Source organism: Schistocerca serialis, chromosome 6 (assembly GCF_023864345.2).
Source record: "Schistocerca serialis cubense isolate TAMUIC-IGC-003099 chromosome 6, iqSchSeri2.2, whole genome shotgun sequence".
Classification (NCBI taxonomy): Eukaryota; Metazoa; Arthropoda; class Insecta; order Orthoptera; family Acrididae; genus Schistocerca; species Schistocerca serialis.
The window spans coordinates 217,668,369-217,696,333 of record NC_064643.1 but is presented as its reverse complement, the minus strand read 5'-3'; the positions used below and the strand labels follow the sequence as shown (position 1 = coordinate 217,696,333).

General features: G+C 42.2%; 1 protein-coding gene across 1 annotated transcript in view; it reads right to left on the bottom strand.

Annotated features, from left to right (window-relative positions):
• LOC126484586 (F-box only protein 42) overlaps positions 1-27,965 on the bottom strand; it is a 69,322-nt gene that overhangs the window by 21,542 nt on the left and 19,815 nt on the right. Inside the window, exons 5-7 of the mRNA XM_050108148.1 lie at positions 17,249-17,379; positions 14,022-14,161; positions 13,786-13,934 (exon numbers count right to left, since the gene is read on the bottom strand). Of these exons, the coding sequence (XP_049964105.1) occupies positions 13,786-13,934; positions 14,022-14,161; positions 17,249-17,379 (420 nt within the window). The remainder of the gene's footprint in view (positions 1-13,785; positions 13,935-14,021; positions 14,162-17,248; positions 17,380-27,965) is intronic.

Genomic DNA, 27,965 nt, shown 5'->3' with positions numbered 1-27,965 from the left:
GCGGAAGTTAGGTGGCCTAGCCTCCTCTGCCTGTTTGCGGGGGAGGAAGGCAGGGTGGTAATGAGCGGAGCTCAAAACCTCGGCGAAAAAGCAGCCGTAGGCATTGGAGACATCCTCAGGGGCCACAAGGACGTCATTCGCGACCGTCAAGCCAGAAACTGGTGAGTGGACCTTAGTGCCAGATAGCCGGCGCAGGCTACCCCAGACAACAGAAGAAGGAGTAAAACTGCTGAAGGTGCTTGTGAAAGCAGCCCAGCTGGCTTTCTTGCTTTCTTTAATAATACGACAACACTGTGCACGTAACCGTTTATAATTGATACAATTCGCCACTGTAGGGTGGCGTTTAAAGGTGCGTAAAGCACGTCGACGAGCACGTAAAGTGTCTCTACATGCTGCGGTCCACCATGGGACCGGTACGCGACGTGGAGAAGACGTAGGGTGAGGGATGGAATATTCAGCAGCAGCGAGAATGATTTCCGTGAGGTGTGCGACCTGACGATTACAGCTTGTGAAGGGTTGATCTTGAAAGGTCGCCCTGGAAGAGAAGAGCCCCCAGTCTGCTTTGGAGATGGTCCAACTAGATGAGCACGGAGAGGGGGTATGCTGCAGGAGATGGATAACACACGGGAAGTGGTCGCTCGAATTTGTATCAGAAAGTGCATACCACTCAAACCGGCGTGCAAGTTGGGGAGTACATATAGAGAGGTCTACATGGGAATAGGTGTGAGATGTGTCCGAAAGAAAAGTAGGGGCGCCAGTATTGAGGCAGACAAGATTGAGCTGGTTAAAAAGGTCTGCTAACAGGGAGCCCCTCGGGCAGGATGCTGGAGAGCCCCAAAGGGGATGGTGGGCATTGAAGTCGCCTGTTAACAAAAATGGTGCAGGTAGCTGAGCAATAAGTTGCATCATGTCTGCCCTGGTAACGGCAGATGACGATGGAGTGTAAACGGTACAAATGGAAAATGTAAAAGTGGGGAGAGTAATGCGGATGGCAACTGCCTGCAGGCCGGTGTGCAACGTGATGGGATCGTAGTAAATATCATCCCGGACCAGCAACATAACCCCTCCATGAGCCGGGATACCTACCACATGGGGTAGGTCAAAACGCACAGAGGTGTAGTGTGCCAAGGCAATTTGATCGCATGGGCGTAGCTTCGTTTCCTGGAGGGCTACGACGAGCGGACGGTGCAAGCGGAGCAGCAACTTCAAGTCCTCTCGGTTGGAACAAATGCTGCGAATATTCCAGTGAATAAGTGCCATCGTAAGAAGAAAAGGAAGATGAAAGAAGGGGTCACCTCGAAGGCCGCTGAGGGCCTGGCTTCGAGCGAGCACTGCCGCCGCTATCAGTAGGTGGACAGTCATCGTCCATTGGGTCTATAGGTTCATCGGCCATCTTGGGAAGATGGCCGGGAGGGGGAGCTTCCTCCGCCGGTGAACGGCCAGATGTTCGGCTACCAGCGGTGCGGCCAGGCGAAATGGATGATGGCCTGGGGCGGCAACCGCTGGGTGGCGCAGGAGAAGAAATGCGCCGTGGCGGAGAAGGAGAACTGTGCTTCCTATGAGCCTTCTTGGAAGGACGTTTGGTGGAAGTACCGGTTGAAGGCTGGGAGGTCGAGGTACGTAGGAAGTCTGCACGGGACGGTTCCTTCTTGAAGGCCCGTGCATCAGACTTCTGGGTCTTCGTCTTAGCAGAAGCTGATGAAGGGGCTGGTGTCTGTGGGGTGATGGGACGAAGAGGAGACGTCGACCGCGCGATCTTAGCACTGGCCGAACGGACGACCATGGTGCTGAAGGTCAGATCGCATGTCTGGGTTGCCACCTCCCTGGTAGTCCGAGGAGAGGCGAGGACAGTACTGTATTTCCCCGCTGGGAGCAGCGTGGGCTTCCTACTAGCCAATAGCTTGCGAGCAGCCGAGGTGGACACTTTCTCTTTGACCCGAATTTCTTGGATACAGCGTTCTTCCTTATAGACAGGACAGTCGCAGGAGGATGCGGCATGGTCACCCTGACAGTTCACACAACGAGGAGACGGAGGTGGACAGTCACCCTCATGGGCATCCCTGCCACAAGTGACACATTTAGCTGCATTGGAACAAGACTGTCGAGTGTGAATGAAACGCTGACACTGGTAGCAGCGCGTAGGTGTCGGGACATAGGGGCGAACAGAAATAACCTCGTAGCCCGCCTTGATGCGCGATGGCAGCTTAACACTATCGAAGGTCAAGAAAAGTGTCCGGGTCGGTATAAGGTCATTGTTGACCTTTTTCATGACCCTATGGACAGCCGCCACGCCCTGCTCAGCGAGGAAAGATTGAATCTCCTCGTCAGTCAATCCGTCGAGGGAGCTAGTATAGACTACACCACGAGACGAATTCAAAGTTCGGTGAGCCTCCACCCGGACAGGGAACATGTACAGGAGTGTGGCCCGAAGCAGTTTTTGTGCCTGAAAGGCGCTCTCAGTTTCTAGTAATAAGGTACCGTTACGCAACCTGGTACAAGATTTGATAGATCCGGCTATGGCATCTACGCCCTTCTGGATAACGAAAGGGTTGACAGAGGAAAAATGACGAGGAACTGTGGGGCAGGCGGTAGTACTTTTGTCACTGGTGGCTGGTCATGTTTCCGTTTTTGGGCAGAAGTCGAGAGAGATGGAGTGAAATCCATTGCGGAGGAATCCCCCATGATTGCCAGCGTCTCCGATGGCGCGCTCCTTCCTTGTGGGGACCCTCTCAGAGGGCACTCCCGCCTTAGGTGAATGTTTACACCTCAGGTCACACCTCCCGAGAAACAGACGGAGGGACCAATCGGCATGGTCAGAAGGTATCAGCTCAGGCAATCACCCCTCTCTGGGCCTGGCCTTTACCAGGGGGTACGTGCGTGCCTTACATGTCTACCCAGGGCGGGGAATTACGCGTTACCCCGTCACCGGCTATGCGTGCGAACGCATGGGTCGGCCTTCAGGCACGCACAGGGAGGAAGGAAGAAGAGGAAAAAGAAGAGAGAGAGGGAGAGAGAGGACACACTGTCTCAAACGCAGAGGCGGAGACCAGAGAAGCAGGGAGAAGAAGGCAATGAGAAGGCAAGGAGAAGAAGGCAATGAGAAGGCAAGGAGAAGAAGACAAGGGAAAGAGTAAGGAAGACAGTGAGGTGGAGAAGAGCAAAGAAAGGAACCAACCAAAGGAAGGAAGAAACGAGAAGTGAAAAAGCAAAATGACCGCAAATAGAGGTCGTGGAACCGTCCGTCTCCGGACGCAGGCGCTAACGACCCCCTTGAGGGGGTGGGACTCCTTTTAGTCGCCTCTTACGACAGGCAGGAATACCTCGGGCCTATTCTAATCCCCGGACCCGCAGGGGGGACTTCAACATTGTTGTGTCAAGATGATTGAAAATGCATGGGAAGGGGTTACCAAGTGAACTCTTGCTTCTGCTTGGAAGAAGCTTTCGCCAGAGTGTGTTGTCGAATGTGACTGAGGCATCTGAGTCAGTACCTGTGGAGCCTGATGTCAACAAGGAGCACTGAAGCCGGTTGCATCATACACTGAAAATCACCACCCCAATAAAGCAGTGGCTACGAGTGCTACAAATTTATTTGATGATAATTGTGTCACATTTTCTCCATGTATTGAAGCGTCGGCAGAAACAAATGACTACAGATAGCTTCCTAGTAAAAGGTTATGTATAATAAAGTACATAATACTGTATGTATAATTATCTTTGAATAAATGGCATGAATAAGATACAACTTTTAGTATTTTTTCTGCGTGGAATGAATTATCATATTTTACATTAATTTATATGGGACAAATTGTTTCACTTAACAAGTAAGATTCTGAAACAAATTATGTGAGGTTCCACTGTATTCTTCATTTATTCATGGAGGACTTGGGAGTTACAGTATTCAGTCTTTCTACGACAATCCTGTATTCACTAATCCTTGCATCTGTTTTGATGCTCATTATTAGCTCAGGATTATTGTTTTCACAATCATATATTATTTGAGTACGCTCACAAACTAACTGCTCAAAATAATTTTCAAAGAATGTGTTTAGCGCAATTTCAGATGATGTTTTATGCATACCTTCAGATTTAAACATGTATTTCGCCAACACATCTAGGGTAAATTGAAGTCACCACCTACCATAGTTGTATGACTCTGGTACATGCTTGAAATTCCTTTGAACCCCTCAGCAATCATTTTGTGTGAGTTGGGAGGGCAGTAAAAGGATCCAAATATTATTTTATTCTCTATCTATACGAACTCACAGGAACTACCTATTTCAGTATGCTACAAATAAACTACTTCCAATAGCAACAAACACACCACCGCCAACTGTATTCAGCCTATCCTTTCTAACACTGTTAGGTCCTTTGCAAAAATTTCAGCTGAACATATCTCCAGCTTTAGCCAGCTTTCAGCACCTGTATCGATTTGAACATTGGTGCTTTCTATTAGCACTTTGAGCTCTGGTACTTTCCCAATACAACTATAACAATTTACAACTGTTATACTGATGGTACATAGATCCATGTTCTTCCTGTGTTCGCCCTGCATGCTTTGAGACTGAAGCCTTTTTTGTGTTTCCCTGAGCTACTCTAATTTAAAAAACCACTGAATCCACACCACATAGTTCCCACTAGCTATCTAGCTGCCTCCTGCATGTAATGGACTCCTGACCTATTTTGCAGAACCCAAAACCCCACCACCATATGGCGCAAGGTGAGAAATATGCAGCCTACACTGTCGCAGAACTGTCTAAGCCTCTGATTCAGACCTTCCACTTGGCTCTGTACCAGAGGTACATAATCAGTCCTGTTGACTGCACTGAAAATGGTGTGCTCTGCTTTCATCTTGCTAGCAAGAAAGGTGGGGTTTACTACCTCTGTTACCCACTCGGAAATACAGAGAGAATCTCTTCTGATCCAAAGCAACACACATCATTGGTCCTGATGTGAGCCACCACCTGCACTGGCAGACTCCTGAAGACAGACATAAACTATCCTATTAACAAAGTTTCAAGAGCCAGCTTTAAATGAATACTCTACAGATATACCACTACTCCTTATGTATTGCTCACAGTGGGATCATAAGGATAAGGTCAGAATAATTACTACATGCACACAGGCATTCAAACAACCACTCATCCCGCACTCCATATGTGAATGAAACAGGAAGAATGCCTAATAACTGGTACAAAGGGGTGTACCCTCTGCCATGATGTACACGTAGATGTAAATCAGCAGACTTGTGGGTTGTGCTGGATGTCCATTGGATCACCACAGCTGGCTCACAACAATGATGACAATACACTGCAACCTCAAGTTGTGTAACCGAAGCCACCACAGCCTGGGACTGAGAGTGGTGTCACTAACTAGGCTTGCATCCGCACACAGCATTTTTGCCAAATTCTTTTTCTTTGCCAAATTTGGAGCTGTTTTCTTGCCGAGTTCAGTGGTGTTCTTTTTTTATCAAATTCCATGGTGTTTTCTGCCAAATTTGGTGGTGCTTTTTTTTTTTTGCCAAATTTAATGATGCCTTTTTGCTAATTTCGGCACTATTTACATTGTCAAATGAAAGTTTGTTAGGCAGGAAATGAACTGTTATTTTACGATCATACATGAACCCCCAGGCTTGGGAAGATTAGAAGCCAAAATGCAGTTTTAATATTCAGTAACTATCAGTTATGAATATCAGTAAATCGCTGTCCTCATTTTTATAACATTTTTATACTCTGCAAGATTACAAATTTCACAATGTACCGTGAAAGTTGCCTACTTCACTTTATTTTGCTAAAATCTGCTAATTTTGCATTACTTTTGCAAAATTTTCCTGCCCCTAGTTGTTATAAATGAAACCTTCACTGGGAAATGAAATCGCTTAAAATGAATGGGTAACTCAATTGGAATCATTAGTGCAAGGGGTAAGAATAGAAGTTTCAATGACAGTATTACTCAGTTCTCTAGGTACGGTTATGAAATTTTGGACGATACAGGGTCCAATAGTAGTATTTTAGGCAAAGTCGATACATCATAAATATGACTTTCCTCGTTCCTCTTAAAACTTCCTGTGAGGAAGAAAACATAACAGAAAATTGTTGAGTAAACAATTTTTGTGGAATAAATAATTTGTCTAATGCTTTCAATGCCCAGCCATCTAAGGTCAAACTGACTGGAAAAAAAAAAAAAAAAAGGCCTACGTCCCTCAGAACATTTTGTAGGTTTTCATGCATAAATATGAAGTAAAATGGCCACAAACTTTGAGATTTTTACTAACAGCATGTTCTCTATATGTATTACATATATATTTATGTAGCATAATATTAAAAATACACTATGTGATCAAAAGTATCCTGACACCTGGCTGAAAATGATGTCCAAGTTCGTGATGCCCTCTATCGGTAATGCTGGAAGTCAGTATGGTGTCGGCCCACCCTTAGCCCCGATGACAGCTTCCAATCTCGCAGGCATACATTCAATCAGGTGCTGGAAGCTTTCTTGGGGAATGGCAGCCCATTCTTCACGGAGTGCTACACTGGGGAGAGGTATTGATGTCGGTTGGTGAGGCCTGGTACAAAGTCGGTGTTCCAAAACATCCCAAAGGTGTTCTATAGGATTCAGGTCAGGACTCTGTGCAGGCCAGTCCATTACAGAGGTGTTATTGTCCTGTAACCACTCTGCCACAGGCTGTGCATTATAAACAAGTACCCGATCATGTTGAAAGATGCAATCACCATCCTCAAATTGCTCTTCAACAGTGGGAAGCAAGAAGGTGCTTAAAACATCAATGTAGGCCTGTGCTGTGATAGTGCCACGCAAAACAACAACAACAACAACAACAACAACAGATGACGTTCACCAGGCATTCAGCATATCCACACCCTGCCATTGGATTGCCACATTGTGTACCAGATTCGCCACTCCACACAACATTCTTCTACTGTTTAATCATCCTATGTTTTCACTCCTTACACCAAGTGAGGCGTTGTTTGGCATTTACTGGCATGATGTGTGGCCTATGAGCAGCTGCTCGACCATGAAATCCAAGTTTTCTCACCTCCCTCTTCCTTGTCATAGTATTCACAGTGGATCCTGATGCAGTTTGGAACTCCTGTGTGATTGTCTGGATAGATGTCTGCCTATTACACATTATGACCCTGTTCAACTGTCGGCGGTGTCTGTCAGTCAACAGACAAGGTTGACCCAGTCCCATTATGCTCTCTCACAATGTCTAATGGTTACTGAGGTCGCTGATATGGAGTACCTGACAGTAGGTTGCAGCACAATGCACCTAATATGAATAACGTATGTTTTTGGGGGGTGTCCGGATACTTTTGATCACATAGCGTATGTAGCCTATTTCCTACTGAATATTTATTAATCACATAAAACTTTGAAGTAGAGCATCATGTAAAAATGTGAAGTAAAACAGTTAAGAAATTTCTAGTATAAATGTTTCCTCTCTCTCTCTCTCTCTCTCTCTCTCTCTCTCTCTCTCTCTGTGTGTGTGTGTGTGTGTGTGTGTGTGTGTGTGTGTGTGTGTGTGTGTGATATACATTAAAAATATAAGGCCATGTCCAACCGAATGTTTAAAAATCTGCGTGTGTGTGTGTGTGTGTGTGTGTGTGTGTGTGTGTGTGTGTGTGTGTGTTATACATTAAAAATATAAGGCCATGTCCAATCGAATGTTTAAAAATCTTAAGTAAGTCAATCAAGAACTTTTCAAAATGTTTGGTAACAACTTTAAACAATGACTTGGCTTTACATAGTAGCACCAATTTACATACCGTATAAACTACATATGTAGCCTACGCCCGTCTGAACATTTATTAGAGCATTGTGTAAAAATATGAAATAAACCAATCAAGAATATTTGGAGAATTTTGCTAACAATGTTTCTCTTTTGTATGTGTGTATATATATATTTATATAGCATATGTATTTAAAAAAAGATGGCATTTGTACCTCTGAACATTTACTTAAGTATTGCATAAAAATATTGGAGATTTTTGGTAACAACCTTTGCCATTTATACAGACATACAGAGTATCACTCTCTCTCCTGAACTTCTATTAGAGTATCGTGTAAAAATGTGAAGTAAATCGGTCAAGAACTTTTGGAGGTTGTTTGTAACAAAGTTAAATTATGATTTGTCTGTTTGTAGTAGTACAGATTGATTGTAAACCTCTGCTTAAAAGCTAGACCAATCAATGGAAACTCCAGGTTAGAAATCAACAATATTAGAAAGCTATAATGTTTAACAGTCTTTTAGTTGTGCCTATCTGCAACTCAACAGGTCATATTTGTTTAAAAGCCATTCTTTGTCAATGTTTGAAACCATAGTAGATAAATTTCCAACACATTTAAAAAATGTGTGGACTTAGGGTATTTTACTTTTTTGCAGTCTATTTCAGTTAAAAATTAAATTAACCATTTTCTTTTCTTATCTTGCCCCGACTAAAACTACTTCCTTGAGCACATGATCCTCAATCATATTCCTTGGTTTGGACAATTATACTGGTGTGGTTGTTGCTGAGTGATAGGTGTCCAATCATTATTTTTTCACTTAAGATCTGTTGTATCTTATAGGCATCCCTCAAATGTTTTTACTTACCCTTAACTTACATTCACGTTTGATCTTTTGAACACATGAAAGAAGGTTGTATACATGGAAGAACCCTGGAGATACTAAAAGGTATCAGATAGATTATATAATGGTAAGACAGAGATTTAGGAACCAGGTTTTAAATTGTAAGACATTTCCAGGGGCAGATGTGGACTCTGACCACAATCTATTGGTTATGACCTGTAGATTAAAACTGAAGAAACTGCAAAAAGGTGGGAATTTAAGGAGATGGGACCTGGATAAACTAAAAGAACCAGAGGTTGTACAGAGATTCAGGGAGAGCATAAGGGAGCAATTGACAGGAATGGGGGAAATAAATACAGTAGAAGAAGAATGGGTAGCTTTGAGGGATGAAGTAGTGAAGGCAGCAGAGGATCAAGTAGGTAAAAAGACGAGGGCTAGTAGAAATCCTTGGGTAACAGAAGAAATATTGAATTTAATTGATGAAAGGAGAAAATATAAAAATGCAGTAAGTGAAACAGGCAAAAAGGAATACAAACGTCTCAAAAATGAGATCGACAGGAAGTGCAAAATGGCTAAGCAGGGATGGCTAGAGGACAAATGTAAGGATGTAGAGGCTTGTCTCACTAGGGGTAAGATAGATACTGCCTACAGGAAAATTAAAGAGACCTTTGGAGATAAGAGAACGACTTGTATGAATATCAAGAGCTCGGATGGAAACCCAGTTCTAAGCAAAGAAGGGAAAGCAGAGAGGTGGAAGGAATATATAGAGGGTCTATACAAGGGCGATGTACTTGAGGACAATATTATGGAAATGGAAGAGGATGTAGATGAAGATGAAATGGGAGATACGATACTGCGTGAAGAGTTTGACAGAGCACTGAAAGTCCTGAGTCGAAACAAGGCCCCCGGAGTAGACAATATTCCATTGGAACTACTGACGGCAGTGGGAGAGCCAGTCCTGACAAAACTCTACCATCTGGTGAGCAAGATGTATGAAACAGGCGAAATACCCTCAGACTTCAAGAAGAATATAATAATTCCAATCCCAAAGAAAGCAGGTGTTGACAGATGTGAAAATTACCGAACTATCAGCTTAATAAGTCACAGCTGCAAAATACTAACACGAATTCTCTACAGACGAATGGAAAAACTAGTAGAAGCCAACCTCGGGGAAGATCAGTTTGGATTCCGTAGAAACACTGGAACACGTGAGGCAATACTGACCTTACGACTTATCTTAGAAGAAAGATTAAGGAAAGGCAAACCTACGTTTCTAGCATTTGTAGACTTAGAGAAAGCTTTTGACAATGTTGACTGGAATACTCTCTTTCAAATTCTAAAGGTGGCAGGGGTAAAATACAGGGAGCGAAAGGCTATTTGCAATTTGTACAGAAACCAGATGGCAGTTATAAGAGTCGAGGGACATGAAAGGGAAGCAGTGGTTGGGAAGGGAGTAAGACAGGGTTGTAGCCTCTCCCCGATGTGTTCAATCTGTATATTGAGCAAGCAGTAAAGGAAACAAAAGAAAAATTCGGAGTAGGTATTAAAATTCATGGAGAAGAAATAAAAACTTTGATGTTCGCCGATGACATTGTAATTCTGTCAGAGACAGCAAAGGACTTGGAAGAGCAGTTGAATGGAATGGACAGTGTCTTCAAAGGAGGATATAAGATGAACATCAACAAAAGCAAAACAAGGATAATGGAATGTAGTCTAATTAAGTCGGGTGATGCTGAGGGAATTAGATTAGGAAATGAGGCACTTAAAGTAGTTAAGGAGTTTTGCTATTTGGGGAGCAAAATAACTGATGATGGTCGAAGTAGAGAGGATATAAAATGTAGGCTGGCAATGGCAAGGAAAGCGTTCCTGAAGAAGAGAAATTTGTTAACATCCAGTATTGATTTAAGTGTCAGGAAGTCATTTCTGAAAGTATTCGTATGGAGTGTAGCCATGTATGGAAGTGAAACCTGGACGATAAATAGTTTGGACAAGAAGAGAATAGAAGCTTTCGAAATGTGGTGCTATAGAAGAATGCTGAAGATTAGATGGGTAGATCACATAACTAATGAGGAAGTATTGAATAGGATTGGGGAGAAGAGAAGTTTGTGGCACAACTTGACCAGAAGAAGGGATCGGTTGGTAGGACATGTTCTGAGGCATCAAGGGATCACCAATTTAGTATTGGAGGGCAGCGTGCAGGGTAAAAATCGTAGAGGGAGACCAAGAGATGAATACACCAAGCAGATTCAGAAGGATGTAGGTTGCAGTAGGTACTGGGAGATGAAAAAGCTTGCACAGGATAGAGTAGCATGGAGAGCTGCATCAAACCAGTCTCAGGACTGAAGACCACAACAACAAACAACTTTTGAACACTATGGGAAGAATTATTAATTTTTATTCTTGCATCTTTAGAAATTATCCCTAAATTTAAACAGTTCTTATTAAAGTCAGTCTTAGCTTTGTTTGTAAGTTCTTTAATTTTAAGATTGAAGAAAGCCTAACTTCTCAATAAACCTGTCTAGGAGATAAAAATGGACAGTGAAGTAGGAAAATCGAGTAGATGTGAACAACTCAGTACAGCAGTCAAAAGCAAAAGTTCCTAGAGAGACCACAGAAACTTTCACAAAAAGAAGTTACTGACGATAACATTATTCAAAAACTAAATAATAATCTACAAGATGAGAAAGTTCTTGTTATAATGGGGGACAAGGGGATTACAGCCATACTGATTCACCATAATGATTACATTTTGAAAGACTCAAGGACTCTTTAGGAAGAATAACATTTTTGAAGGTACCTGACAAATAACTCAGCTACATAAATTGCTGTAAATATTAAAATATGCAATAGTTGCAAACTCATTTTGTTCATTGTTTCATGACACAAATCTACATTTCTTCTAAAATGTTTAATTGCCTACATTTTTCAAAAAAATTTAAAATTTTTAGTTTTTGTTGAGTTTTACCAATGTCAAGTCTCTGTATGTCCATCTTTATACAGATGGTTGTGGGACCTTGACTGTTCAGTACAGAATGTCAAATAAAAACACCTTTCAGCCATCTAAATATCCAAATTATATATAAAAACAAAGATGAGGTGACTTACCGAACAAAAGCGCTGGCAGGTCGATAGACACACAAACAAACACAAACAGACATATGTCTGCTTGTGTCTGTATGTGTGGATGGATATGTGCGTGTGTGCGAGTGTATACCTGTCCTTTTTTCCCCCTAAGGTAAGTCTTTCCGCTCCCGGGATTGGAATGACTCCTTACCCTCTCCCTTAAAACCCACTTCCTTTCGTCTTCCCCTCTCCTTCCCTCTTTCCTGATGAGGCAACAGTTTGTTGCGAAAGCTTGAATTTTGTGTGTATGTTTGTGTTTGTTTGTGTGTCTATCGACCTGCCAGCGCTTTTGTTCGGTAAGTCACCTCATCTTTGTTTTTGTATATAATTTTTCCCACGTGGAATGTTTCCTTCCATTATATTAAATATCCAAATTGTTATTTTACTGAGCTATCAGTTTTGCTGATATATTACGCCACCTTTGGGCCCCCTGACTGACTGACGTGTAGAAAGATTCTCACCTTCTGTCCAGTCAAAATGGGTGCCAGCATTCAATGACTGCTGTATGTAGATTTTTGAGACAGCGATAACTTCAATCCTCACTTACTGACTGTTCAGCTGGTAGGAATGACTGAACTGATCACTAGCTAAAATATCTACAGATATTAGTCTTTGAATGCTGGTCCCTATTTTGAATGGACATAAGGTGAGAATCTTCCTACACGTCAGTCAATCACAGGGCCCAAAGATGGCATAATATATCAGCGAAACTGGTTGTTCAATAAAATAACAATTTGGATATTTAGATGGCTGAAAGGTGTTTTGATTTGATGTACTGAACAGTCAAGGTCCCACAACCATCTGTATAAAGATGGACAGAGAGAGACTTGATACTGGTAACGTTGAACAACAATTAAGTAAACAGTAGACAGATAGATATCTTAGAAGAACTGGAGGTTTACATCACGAAACGAACAAAATGAGTTTGCAACTACTGCATATTTTAATACCTACAATGATTAACTTGGCTGCGTTAGTTGCTGCTCCTTCCATACATGCTACAGCTTATCATGGGCCACCTTGTGAACAAGTGCCACACAGTGCTGGCCAGGCCATGTTTGTGTTTCCTAACATCTACCCAGCTAACAGCTAACATAAATACCTCACAGCCAGAGAGCTGCAACAAGGAACTGTCTTGGTCATCCATTCTGTGCAATCATTCCTACTTATGTGCAGCTGCATAAAGCCTGAAGTACAGAATCACCGGGCACCGAAAAACACACCATAAGGGTTGCTACTCTGCCTCTTTTATTGTTAAACACCTCACTTTGTTAAAATAGGGTTTACGGTTTTAACAGACTGTATTTACTTTCATATTTGATGAATAAATGATTGAAATATTATCATGATAACTGTCATATTTTATGGTTTTTATTATAGAAGATTGTCTTACAGAGGACGTGCGCAGCTAGTGTAAAGAGTAGGGGTGGGAAAGTACACTTGATAGTATGTAAATAATTCCCTGATTTCTGATTTTTGTCAATCTGACAACACATGAACACTTGTTCATCAAATGCCACCCATATGTATAAACCACATGCATGTTAATAACACTTTACTAAGCTCACAAATAGACATAGTGAAAATAACTGCATTTGTTTCAAGTCTTCATTTAAGATTTTCTGTTCTCTACTGCAGCATCTGATAATGGCCTTTGAAGGCTTAAACCAGTTATGACTGAATCACAAAAAAAGTGACTGTGTCAAAAATAAAAAACTCTAATACCTTACAATAAGTCAACATAATATCCACAAATGGAATGTCACTTTTTTTCCAAAATAAAAGAAACTGGTTGTGAATACTTCACTACAGGAAGGCTGCTTGATAGAGTTAAATACAAATGGTTTAGAACTCAGTGTTTTACTCTAACAACCCCATCTACAATACTCAAAACAAGATGTCAGCAACTCACATTTCAGCAAACCATGTAAAAAGAAACTGAAATATCATAAACCAGAGTTCACCAGAATCCCATAACTATTGAAAAACTAATGAATTGTTCCAGTAGTGACTAAAAGATATTTCTCCATTTGATCAGATATTTTTTTCTGCTATGAATAATTTCTTAAAAAACAAACCTTGGCACTTCTGTTCCATCCTCCATTCTACGAATAGGCTGTACAGTGTTGACACGGCAGACTGAAGGCCTATTCCACTGCGGTGAATATGGGGGTGCAGGTGCATTAGATACAGGATTTCTACTGAATACCACAACTTGCTGGCCAATCTGGGGAAAATAGATATTTGTATGCAAGTGTACATTGTACCCATAAGTTAATGATATTTACATTGTTTCATCCAAGGAAGCACACACCTTACAGGCTGGATGACACCACATATGAGAGGCAGACCACTGAGGATTTTCTACTTGAACCTCCAGCCACGTCCACACAGGTTCAGTGGCAGTGAGCAGCCAGACATCACTGAAAACCATATTCGGACCGCCACAGCCACCTATGAAGATTATGCGTTATGTGCTACTAATGAGAAATATAAAATCACATGTTGAGGAAATGGAGCAATAGCAACAAAATGTTTAAGTAACTGTCTCTTATTTCACAACTATTAGCTGTCAGTGTAGAGGTGAATTCCAATAGTTTCATTTAACTAAACCAAACTGATTCTTAATTTACATCTTTCTTGAATAAATGAAACACCTATTAATTTTCAGTCAAAAGCTCATATTATTGCTGTTGATATGTTACCACATAAAGGAGACTCTGCATCGCAGACAGGCCTGCCTGTGACTCAACGTCTCCTTTATGTCATAAGTAGCAGTCTACCCTTTCAATATTGTTGCTACTCCATTCTGCACATTCCACTGTCTGATGTTTATACGTCAAACAAATAACAGTTATTCACAAATGACAACAGGTCTCCCACTCATCCTGGGTCTGAGTAAACTGACTTTCCTTTTCAACTTCTCCCTTCCCAAGACAGGGACTAGTAGCTCTAACAGCTAGGGTAGTGCCATATACTTTTATACGTGTCAATCAGAAAAGTGGAAGATCAATACAAACAAGTTTGTGTTATGAAGGGAGTAAGGCAAAGTTGCAGTTTACCATGACTTTGTTCAGATTATACATCAAAGAATCAAAAACAGGAACTGAAAGAACATTTTGGAAGAGGAATAAAAGTGCAAGCAGAAAGCTAAGGTCTTCAGAAAAAATAGCCATTCTGGCCAGACATGGAAGATCTAGAAAACCTGCTGAAAGAAATGGACAGCAAACTTAGCTCAGCATACTTGGCATACCCTACATATGGAATGGGACTTCAAAATTGGCCTGGTGCTCCTGCAGGCAACGCACAATCCTTGGGATGCTGGGGATCTGTGAGAAGTGGGCGACTAGTCACAGCTGCATTGAAGGCGGATATCATTAATGTGATGGATCTTACTGATGGCAGAAGAGCTGATAGGCTTCATGGTGAGGGAGAATGTAGAAATGTTGCAGCTTAGTGAAGTCAGGTGGAAGGGAAGAGAAAGGAGAAAAATGACGAGAGGACACACACTTTATTGGAGTAGCAGACAAGAGGTTAAAAATGGAGTGCATACAATAGTAAAATCAATTGTAAAATAATATTTGGAAGCAGTGGAATCCGCAAGTGACAGGATGAATATGTGGCTGAGGACAAGTAATGGTGTGAACAACTTCATCCAAGTATATGCACCATAGACAGGAAATACAGAAGAGAACAATGAGGAATTCCTAGAGGAATTATAAAATGAAATTATAGATGTGGAAGTGGTAATGATGAGTGACTTACATGCCTTTGTGGGAAATGAAAGACTATGGAATGAAGAGAGAATTGATCCATATGGATATGGGGGAAAATGAGAAAGGACAAACTGGCTGAGTTTCGTGAAAGAAATGGTTTGATTGTGAAAAACACATGGTTCAGGAAGAAAAATATCCAACAGATAACAAGATTTGGTTGGGGAGAGAGAAGGATTTAGCACAGAATATGCTATATTAACAAACAAAGAGGTCAGGTACAGATGCAGAAAATCAGTCACATTTTCTAAGATGTATCTGATGTATATGGTGCATTATGATAATGGAAAGCTCAGTTTGATGCAGATATTCAAACAGACACGATTTTATCTAGTCTCTTATATGTAGGGGATGCAGCCGTTTTGACCAAAAGGAAAGTATCCCACAAAAAAGAATTTATTTGTATAGGACAGAAAATGTAAGAATGAGAATCAAAACCTATGGCTTTTAAGGAAAAATATGTCCGAAGATAAAAAAAAAATGGTGTTAATGAAATATTAAAACTAGTTAAATATTTTAACAATCCAGGATGTGAAATTATGGGTAAACATAATAAAGATACAAATAAGAAACTTACAAAATTCTCAAATATATGTGGTACAATAAATAGGTGCCCCAGGGGGGGGGGGGGGGGGGGGAGGAGACTGACATTTTATAAAGCATTGCTGTTCCTCGTTTGCAGTATGAAAGCGAGTCATGGATCAAACATAAACAATGAGAGAGTAGAATGCAGGCAGCAGAAATGAGATTTCTCAGAGCAGTAAAAGGATATAGTAGATTAGAGATAATTAGAAATTATAATATTAGAAATGAAATGAACATCTATAAACTGGGAAAAAACTCCACAAAAACAAAATAATACAGACTTTAACAGACTGAACACCTGATGATAACCTTCCAAAATCATAAGATACGAGCCAAAGTGGAAAGAAGTCAACAAAGAACAAGGGAATGACGTGTATCACAACAGGGAAATTCTTGAAGAAGAAGAAGAAGAAGAAGAAGAAGAAGACAAAGGTGTTAATGAGTACTTGTAAGAGGAATAGCAACTCGCTTAACAGCAAAATTGGGAAACACATAGTGACAGAAGAATCCACATAATTCTCCTCTTAGGAAGCAAGATTACACAGGACGGTCAAAGCATGGAAGATATTACAAGTATGGCACAGTTGAAGAAAACATTCTTCAACAAAGATATCTACTAGCAATGATGCAGAAATGAAGAAGCAGTTCCTGAAGTATAGGTCTTAAAACACAATATTGTACAGAAGTGGAACATGAACCGTTTGAAATCTGAAGAAGACACTGGACAAACTTGAAATGTGGTGCTATCACAGAATGTTAAAAAACCAATTGGACAGATAAAACACGAAATGAAGAAGTAATAAAATAAATAAGCAATATGATAAGTCTATGGAGACCAGAAGAGATATATCTGGCAGACAACAGCTAAAGCATCCATGAAAATTTAACTTAGTGATTGAAGGAGCAGTAGATGCAGAAAATTAGTAAGGGTAGACAAAGAGTAAGGATTAATAAACAATGTTAAGTGTAGTAATTATACAGAGATGAAAAAATTAGCATATGATACGAAAAGATCAAGGGCAGTAACAAACCCTTCTAAAGACTGATGATTTACAAGAAAATCAGTTCCTCCTGAAGTCCTCCTTATTGTGTCTTAATTTTCAACTAACATGTTGTTACTGCTTCATCTTTATCTATTAGTCTTCAGGAAATACTTTGTTACACTGATAAAAATTTCACTTACCCAGTATTAAAATGCTGCTGTCATCCAAAGTCAGTTGTGACTGTCCATATCGAACATGCGGTTTTAGTTCCGTAGTTGCCTTTTTGCTCCACAGCATGTCATCCATATCAAAGCACCAAACATCATTTGAACTAGAACCAAGACAACAGAAAGTCTTAATAGATATGGTAAAAAAGTACTAACAGCAATCCAGCAACAGAAACTAATTAATTAAACATCTAAAGTAGTAAATCTTTTTGTTTATCAACTTTCTGGTCTCAACTGTGCACCACTACAGGCTACATGTTTTAGAAACAGGCTATAATAAAAGAAATTCACTCTTCAATAAGCTGGACAACTACTACAAATACAGTTTAATAGTTTTTTATCTTCTTATTTTTCACTTATGTAAAATTGTTTTACAACTTGCTACAGTCACAACTGGCTTAGCTTTAAATCTCCTGCGTACAATAACATTCCAGTATCCATGAAAGATAAGGACAGTGGAGCAACAGCTGCCAGCAAATGCTTTGCATCTTTAACAAATTTTATGCACCTAGTAATATGTAAGCTAGTAGACGGAGAATGTGAGTGGCAAGAGACCTACATCAGGAACATTTTCCTTATACAGTAACTTCCATTAGCAAAAATATTATACTTAGCAAATATTGGCACAGATCTCCTCTCACCAAAAAAGAGAGTCATTGAGCAGAAGACAGGCACATAAAAAAAAAAAAAGATGTCAAACAGTTAGGCTACAGTCTAATTCCTTCTTCAGGGATTTTATATTGACATACTAGTGAAGGGAGGCATAATGCCTTTTTGGCCCATCTAGGATTATGTTACTTATGATGAAGATACGTTGCAAAATGTTACTGAATCTAAATAATAATAGAAACTCTCAGCAAAGTCACATAGCATACTTGTGCAAGTATTCCTATTGGGGGACTCCCAACAGAGGCTGAAATCTGCCACTTCAGTGTAAGTCATCAGGTGGAAGACCAGAGTCTCTAATTAATTACCAGAAGGAAATTCCCACAGCAGTTATGCTTGAGGGCATAAAAATGAAGCGTATCTGTGCAATCTTTATGCTACTATCAGACAAAAATAATGACACAGTACACACCCATCAATTAGTCATTTAACAGTCCAGTACGTTCAATAATCTGGCATCGCTTTATACAAACTGAATATTTCAGATGCTTTCAGTGGAATTCGGTTGCACTGGGCAGTGGTGAACAATTTCGAGTTGAGTCATGCCAACAATTGTTTCAGTGACTTGTCAGGCAGCTTTTGTCATGCACCAATTGTCTACAGTGATTAAGAAGTAGTGTTTTAAAGTGTAAACATAATTAGTGCTGTTCTTATTGCAATTACAATACTGCTGCATATTATTATGGGAATGTTTTTTGAACCTAGCACCTCTCAAAACAGAGTGAAAGTGTCACATAAACAGGTAACACTTACAATACAACAAAAGCTTGACATCATTAATAGGGCTGAGAAAGGTGAGAATGGAAATAAGGTTATGGAAGAGTATAAAGTTGGTTCTTCAGCAATCTATGATATTAAAAAAAAATAAAGGTCAGCTTCGACAGTTTGCCTCACACATAGGGACAGTAAAAGACAATGAATCACAAAAAACTTTGAAGAAGCTCAAACTAGATAAGATGAATGAAATTTTGTACACGTGGTTCTATCAAATCCAATGAAAAAGAGGGGGCTGATGCAACAAATCCAACATTTTCATCTTCCTGGAATGAGGCAGCTGCTGCCTTTGATACATTTATAAGATTTGCTGAAAGCACCAAATTGTACAACACCATACAACTTGTAAATTTGTACTATATATAACGAGGTTTTTTTTGGGGGGGGGGGGGGGGGAGGGAGGGAGGATTTGGTCTTATTTCAAGTCATAAAATAGAGAAATGCTGTATGTACTGTAGTAAAAAACATACATGGTACTGTACAATATACTACCGTAATGTACTTGAGATAAAATCTTAAAAGTAAACTACAGGATGTGTGCAATTAAGTTTAATTTTCTCCAAACAGTTGTTTTGTACAGTATTATACATTTTTATCACTGTAACGAAACAGAGACTGTATGATAAACAATTGCAGGCTGTTTGCTCTTTGTTTATCTCACATCTCAGAATCTGCACACTGCTATTTCCAGATGAAGCTTGGCAATCTGTCATTTTCAGTAGTCCGGCACTGTCAAGGTCCTGACAGTAGTGGATTAGTGGGTTTCTATTGCATCTGCAATTCTGGAATACTTCTTTATTGGAATAATTTTATGAAGTTAGTTTGGCACATCATATGAACCCCTCTGACATATGCTGCATTTTATATACACTGATGTCCAAAGTTACAGCAACAAACTGCTATTTCCCCCTCCTGTGTCTAATTCACATTATAGTCACACAAACTGACAACCAGATGTCCGTATAATAGTGTTCTGCATGGAAGATGGCATTCCAGTCAACGGACAACCATAGCAACGATGACATCAGGGTACCTATGAAATGATATAGTGTTTGCTGGGCAGCCCCACATCCACAATCACTGTCGACAGTCACAGATCGTTCAGTACGACACAGAGAAGATGCCTAGCACCTCTCTGTGATGGAGGTCTATAGGAATAAAGGAAGCGGGACAGTTGCAAACTGATGTGGCTCAATGGCTTAATGTGAATCGTTCTGTAGTTTCTCAGATTTGGTAACAGTTTATAGAGACTGAAACTGTATCCTGAAGACCACGGGAGGGCCGACCACATGTAGCCTCAGAACAGAGGACCATTATTTGGCTGTGAGGGCACAACAGTATCACCTTAGTACTGCATGGCAACTGTTGTGTGAACTTGCAGCATCCACTGGACGTGTTGAATCGAGGAAAATGGTGTGCAGAAGGCTTTGGCAGAGTGGCCTTCAATGTCAGAGACCTGCTGTATGTCTACCTCTTATGCATCTTCACAGAAAAGAACGTCTAGAGTGGAGTCATCTACATGCCACCTGGACAGTCGAACAGTGGGCCAATGTAGTTGTCACAGATGAGTCCTGATTTAGTCTGGAGAGCGATTCTCGATGGATTTGCATCTGGAGGGAACATAGAACATGATTCCGGAACACAAACATTGTGGAAAGAGACCGATGTTGAGGAAGATACCTTAATGGTGTGGACAGGGATTATGTTTACCACTCGAATACCTCTTCATGGAATTGTACGGGTGAATCGGCAAGGTTTAACTGCTGTCACATATTGTGACATCATCTTGGGAACTTATTTGCAGTTTTGAGGTGCTGTGGCCCAGACTTTGTATTGATGAATGATAATGCTTGACCTCATAGAGCACGGGTGGTAGATGTTTTCTTGGAAATGGAAGATATTGCGCGCATAGCGTGGCCTGCTTGCTCTCTCGATTTGAATCCCATAGAGAATGTCTGGGATGCACTAGGGAGGCGGCTTGCATCATGTCAGCATCCACCAACCATTCTTCAAGACTGTGAGCAGCTCTGCAGGAAGAGTGGGCATTATTACCTCAACATGAGACTGATGATACTCACAGCATGCCCTGTCGTCAGGCCTGTATTGCTGCTAGAGGTGGGCACACCCCGTACCAAGCACATTAACCAGTTGTTGGAATGTGTGTGTGAATATGTTAAGTTGGATAAAACCAAAGACTTTTTGTTTATTATCATGCATGTTTCAGATGTTTACGTTTTGTATTCTTTACATTGGTTTTTCCTTTACTATAATCTGTTTGTATTGTTTTGTGGCAAAATAAACCCAACCTTGCAAAAATTTCCATTTGTTGCTTTAATTTTGGACACCAGTGTACATTCCACTTCCGTGCGGCACTGCAAAGTTACCAGGACAATATGTCCTCTTCAAACGGAATGATTTAGTTGGACTCCGGAGTACAGTCAACTAAACTGTGAGGCTGGAATCTACTTCAATCTTTTTATGAAGCCACTTGAAACCAATGATATATGAAGAATATTATATCTGACATCATATTCATATTCAGAATGCAACATATCTGTGACATTTCGCAAAGCAGAACAGTAATGATAGATTGTGACCTACAACTTCCAAGCGAATGTGGAATGGCAGTATGACACACACACACACACACACACACACACACACACACACACACAGAGGGGGATGGAGAGGGCGGGAGGGTGAGATGATGATGATGATGTTTGGTTTGTGGGGCGCTCAACTGCGTGGTTATCAGCGCCCGTACAATTATCCAATCTTTGCTCAGTCCAATTTCGCCACTTTCCTGGATGATGATGAAATGATGAGGACAACACAAACACCCAGTCATCTCGAGGCAGGTGAAAATCCCTGACCCCGCCGGGAATCGAACCCGGGACCCCGTGCTCGGCGGGAGGGTGAGGGGGCGGGGGCAGGGGCACGGGGTTCAAGGGACCAAATTACTACGTGATTGGTCTCTCTCTCCTCTAAGTGTCACATCAATTAAGTTCTTCTTAGGGAAAATAGATGGACAGCCAAAATGATCATTACTGTGTTTGTCTCAGATATACGAGGGCTATCCACAAAGTACATTACGTTTTCGTTTGCGTCCATTAGGGGCGGTGCTAGCGTGACCATCTTGGTGTCACGGCATTCCACCGCTCAGTCGGCATCCTGCCGTGCTAGTGAGAGGTTTGTGCTGTACTCCGTTAAGTTACTGTGACAGTTTGAAATGTCAGTGTTAATTGAAAATGCCGCGAAGTGTGAAGTGCGTGCTGTAATAAGGTTTCTGACTGCAAAAAACTGTACACCGATATAAATCTATTGGCAGCTTTGTGAAGTGTATGGGGACAACATAATCACTGAAGGTGGAGTGCGTCAATGGCTCATAAAATTTAAAAATGGCCAAACTAACGTTCACGACGAAGAGCGAAGTGGAAGACCCAGCATAGTGATTGCCGAACTTGTCGAATCTTGACAGAGATTCACAAAAATCAGCGAATGGCTGCACCGTTAACGTTTTTGGACGCTTACGAGAAAGATGGTGACTCATTACTCGATCGCATCGTTACTGGTAACGAAACGTGGGTTAAGCATGTGAACTGCGAGACAAAATTGCAGTCAATGCAGTGGGGGCACACAAATTCCCCCAAAAACCCAAGAAATGCATGCAGACAATGTCGGCAAGGAAGGTGATGGTGACTGTCTTTTGGGACAGAAAAGGTGTGATTTTTGTGGATTTCCTGGAAAGAGGCACTACAATAAACTCTCAAAGGTATTGCCAAACTCTGCACAACCTCAGAAGAGCAATACAAAACAGGCGCAGGGGAAAGTTGGGCTCAAAGATCTTGCTGATTCACGACAACGTCCGGGCCCACACGGCAAATGCCACTCGTGAAGTTCTCGAATCTTTTAAGTGGGAGTTGTTTCCTCATCCGCCGTACAGTCCTGACCTGGCACCGAGCGACTTCCACTTATTCCCAGCAATGAAGAAGTGGTTGGTTATGCAGTGTTTTGATGACAACACACAGCTTCGAGAAGAGGTAACCACGTGGTTGAAGGCGCAGGTGGCTGAATTTTACGACGAAGGAATTTCCAAGCTCGTCCATCGCTATGATAAGTGCCTTAATTTAAATGGCAACTATGTAGAAAAGTAGTATTTAAGTGTGGCTTTTATCTGTATATAATTTAAAAAAAGCAATATTTTATTTATTTTTAATTCCAAAACGTAATGTACTTTGTGGATAGCCCTCGTAAAAATTAAAAGGAAAGGATAAAACCAGCTACACAGGAAAGGTAAAGACTGCAAGGTGGGAAAAGTATGCTGTCCAAAAAACAGTCGAAGGCCCTCTGGGGCATGTGCATGTTGTTCTCTAACATGGGACGAGTTGACTGGCATTTGTAAGCAGCTGGAAATTGCCCTAACTACTGTCAAACAATTGACAACTGCTGCAAATCAGTGTTTGGAAGAGCTCCCAAGAGTTGTGTACCTGTGACACCTGTACCAGAGGTATCTCAAGTTCTACCCTCTCCTGTGGATCCTTTCTCCTCTGCAGAAAGTACAGGGTCTGTCATTACCAGTCTACTTGACTGTGAGTGGCATGTCAATAGTAGATCTCAGCATCCTTTTCAGGGTGAACGGGGATCAGGGAGGGCTCAGGGTGTTGTACTGAAGCCCCTCACCAACAAGTCTGAGATGTTGCCTTTCACTGAAACTGAAACTAGCCCAGTGGGACTCACTTCACCTGTTGTAGGAAAACTTGTTTTGTCCGATGTCAGGAAGAGGCAGACGCAAAAGAATAGGGGTCTATTATCATTGGCAGTTCAATGTATGGCAAATGATGGTACACCTTAGGGAAATGGCAGCAAGGGACAGGATAGGACACCATGTGCACTCAGTGTGAATGCCTGGGAGGGGCCTCATTCAATATGCTGACGATGCTATTCCAGCAGCCATTGGGCGAACAGGGTGCAACCAACTGCAGATTGTGGCGCACCCTGGAACAAATGATGCCTGTCGTCTGGGCTCCGTAGTCATTCTTGGGTCATTCCAGTGATTAGCACAGAAGGTCGAAAACACCAGCCTTGAGCGTGGAGTTTCAACGAAGCTCACAATATGCAGCATTTTTCCCAGAACAGATTGTGGTCCTATGGTTCTGAGTCGAGTAGAAGGACTGAACCAGAGATTTTGAAAGTTCTGTGACAAGCTAGGCTGTGACTACCTGGACTTATGCCATAGGGTTGAGAACTGTAGGGTCCCCCTAAATAGGTCAGGTGTGCACTACACATCAGAGGCTGCTACTCAGGCAGCTGACTGTGTGCAGAGTGCACACATGGTTATTTTTAGATTAGGTGACCTCCATCCAATCCAGATAACGACAGCTGTAGGAAATCCAAAAGTATTGGTGTAAGATCGAAAGAAATGCCTCCCACAGGTGAGAGTACTAAAATCCTAATGGTAAACTGCAGAAGCTTTCACAACAATGTGCCACAGTTTGAACTGTTCATGAAAAGCAGTGAACCTCACATAACTAGGAACTGAAAACTGGTTGAAACCCGAAATTGATAGCAGCAAGAGTTTTGGAGAAAATTTACATGTATATAGAAAGTATAGACAAATGTGAAATGGAGGTGGTGTATTTGTCACAGTAGACAAAAAACTCGAATCCACCAAGATAGAAATTGACCCCGCATGAGAGACTTTTTGGACAAGACTCAGTATCAGGGGTGGGCATAAAATGATAGTTGGATTCTTCTATTGCCCACCAGACTCATCTCCTGATGTAACCAAAAACTTCAGAGAAAACCTCAGTTCCCTTGTACTTAAGTTCTCCAATCATACTATAATCATCAGTGGAGACTTTAATCATCCAACAATTAATTGGGAAAAATCACAATTTTGGTAGCAGTTGGCATCATGAGGCATTAAGTGAAACTTTACTAAATGCCTTCTCTGAAAACTACCTAGAACAGATAGTTAGGAATCACATTCATGATAGAAATATACTGGATCTAATGGCAAAAAATAGACCTCACCTCTTTGAAGAAGTTCACATCGAAACTGGTATCAGTGATCATGACGTGGTTGTGGCAACAAAGTACAAAGGACAGCCAAAACAAGCAGAAAGATACATATGTTCGGTAAACTATACAAAAAAATCAGTAATGTCAAACAATTGAAAATCCAGGATGGAATGTAACAATATGAGAGAAGGAAAGTTGCTACTCACCATATAGCGGAGGTGCTGAGAAACGATAGGCACAATAAAAAGAATCACACAATCATAGCTTTCGGCCATTACGGCCTTTGTCACCAGGAGACACACATATACACACACACACACACACTCACGCAAGCGCAACTACACAGAGCTGAAACTACACTACGAATGGCAGCACCAGTGTATGATGGGAGTGGCGACTGGGTGGAGGTAAGGAGGAGGCTGGGGCGGGGAGGGGGAGGGATAGTATGGAGGGAGTGGGGGACAGTGAAGTGTTGCAGTTTAGACGGAGGACAGGAGAGAAGGTGCAGAGGGGGAGGTGGTAAGTAGCGGAAGGAGAGAAATAAAAATAAATTAAAAGACTGGGTGTGGCGGTGAAATGACGGCTGTGCAGTGCTGGAATGGGAACAGGGAGGGGGCTGGATGGGTGAGGACAGTGACTAACAAAGGTTGAAGCCAGGAGGGTTATGGGAACGTAGGATGTATTGCAGGGAAAGTTCCCACTTGTGCAATTCAGAAAAGCTGCTATTGGTGGGAAGGATCCATACGGCACAGGCTGTGAAGCAGTCATTGAGATGAGAGGTATCATGTTTGGCAGTTTGTTCAGCTACAGGTTGGTGCACTTGTTTTTTGGCCACAGTTTGTCGGTGGCCGTTCATGTGGACAGACAGTTTGTTGGTTGTCATGCCTAAATAGAATGCAGCACAGTGGTTGCAGCTGAGCTTGTAAATTACATGACTGATTTCACAGGTAGCCCTGCCTTTGATGGGATAGGTGATGTTAGTGACTGGACTGGAGTAGGAGGTGGTAGGAGGATGTATGAGACAGGTCTTGCATCTAGGTCTATTACAGGGGTATGAGCCGTGAGGTAAGGGGTTGGGAGCAGGGGTTGTGTAAGGATGGACGAGTATACTGTGTAGGTTCGGTGGACGGCGGAATACCACGGTAGGCGGGGTGGGAAGGATAGTGGGTAGAACATTTCTCATTTCAGGGCACGACGAGAGGTAATCGAAATCCTGGCGGAGAATGTAATTCAGTTGCTCCAGTCCCAGATGGTGCTGAGTTACGAGGGGAATGCTCCTCTGTGGCCAGAGTGTGGGACTTTGGGAGGTGGTGGGAGACTGGAAAGATAATGCGCGGGAGATTTGTTTTTGTACAAGGATGGGAGGATAATTACGATCAGTGAAGGCTTCAGTGAGACCCTCGGTATATTTAGAGAGGGACTGCTCGTCACTGCAGATGCAACAACCATGGGTGGCCAGGCTGTACAGAAGGGACTTCTTGGTATGAAACGGGTGGCAGCTGTTGAAGTGGAGGTATTGCTGGTGGTTAGTAGATTTGATATGGACGGAGGTACTGATGTAGCCATCTCTGAGGTGGAGGTCAACATCTAGGAAGATGGCTTGTTGGGTTGAGTAGGACCAGGTGAAGCAAATGGGGGAGAAGTTGTTGACGTTCTGGAGGAATGTGAATAAGGTGTCCTCACCTTCAATCCAGATAGCAAAGATGTCATCAATGAATCTGAACCAAGTGAGGGGTTTAGGATCTGGATTTTTAGGAAGGATTCCTCTAGATGGCCCATGAATAGGTTAGCATAGCATGGTGCCATGCGGTTGCCCATAGCCGTACCAAGGATTTGTTTGTAGGTAATGCTTTCAAAGGAGAATTAATTGTGGGTGAGGATATAGTTGGTCATGGAGACTAGGAAGGAGGTTGTTGGTTTGGAATCCATAGGGCGTCTGGAAAGGTAGTGTTCGATAGCAGTAAGGCCATGGGCGTTAGGAATGTTAGTGTACAGTGTCACTGGCATCAATAGTGACAAGCAGAGCACCGTGGTATTCCGCCATCCACCGAACCTACACAATATACTCGTCCACCTTTAAACAACCCCTGCTCCCAATCCCTTACCTCACGGCTCATACCCCTGTAATAGACCTAGATGCAAGACCTGTCTCATACATCCTCCTACCACCTCCTACTCCAGTCCAGTCACTAACATCACCTATCCCATCAAAGGCAGGGCTACCTGTGAAACCAGTCATGTAATTCACAAGCTCAGCTGCAACCACTGTGCTGCATTCTATGTAGGCATGACAACCAACAAGCTGTCTGTCTGCATGAACGGCCACCGACAAACTGTGGCCAAAAAACAAGTGGACCACCCTGTAGCTGAACATGCTGCCAAACGTGATACCCCACATCTCAATGACTGCTTCACAGCCTGTGCCATATGGCTCCTTCCCACCAATAGCAGCTTTTCTGAATTGCGCAGGTGGGAACTTTCCCTGCAGTACACCCTATGTTCCCGTAACTCTCCTGGCCACAACCTTTGTTAGTCACTGTCCTCACCCATCCAGCCCCCTCCCTGCTCCCATTCCAGCACTAAACAGCCGCCATTTCACTGCCACACCCAGTCTTTTAATTTATTTTTATTTCTCTCCTTTCTGCTACTACCCCCCCCCCCCTCCCCCTCCGCACCTTCTCACCTGCCCTCCGTCTAAACTGCAACACTTCACTGGCCGCCACTCCCACCATACCATCCCTCCCCCTCCCCATCCCAGCCTCCTCCTTACCCCCACCCAGTCGCTACTCCCATAATGCACTGGTGCTGCGGCTCGCAGTGTAGTTTCAGCTCTCTGAGACTGCAGATGTGTGTGCTAGTTGCGCTTGCGTGAGTGTGTTTGTGCTTGTGTGTATGTGTGTCTACTGCTGACAAAGGCCTTAATGGCTGAAAGCTATGATTGTGTGAATCTTTTTATTGTGCCTATCGCGACTCAGCACCTCCGCTATATGGTGAGTAGCAACTTTCCTTTCCTCATAAAAATCAGTAATGCGATATCTAATGAGAAACTTGAAACTTTCAACACAGCTCAGGAGCATGTAGAGGAACTCTGGCTCAAGTTTAAAAGAATAGTTGACCACGCACTGGATAGATATGAACCTAATAGAACAGTTCACAATGGGAGGAAACTTCCATGGTGTACAGTCACAGTAAAGAAACTTCTAAAGAAACAGATATTACTGCATAATGG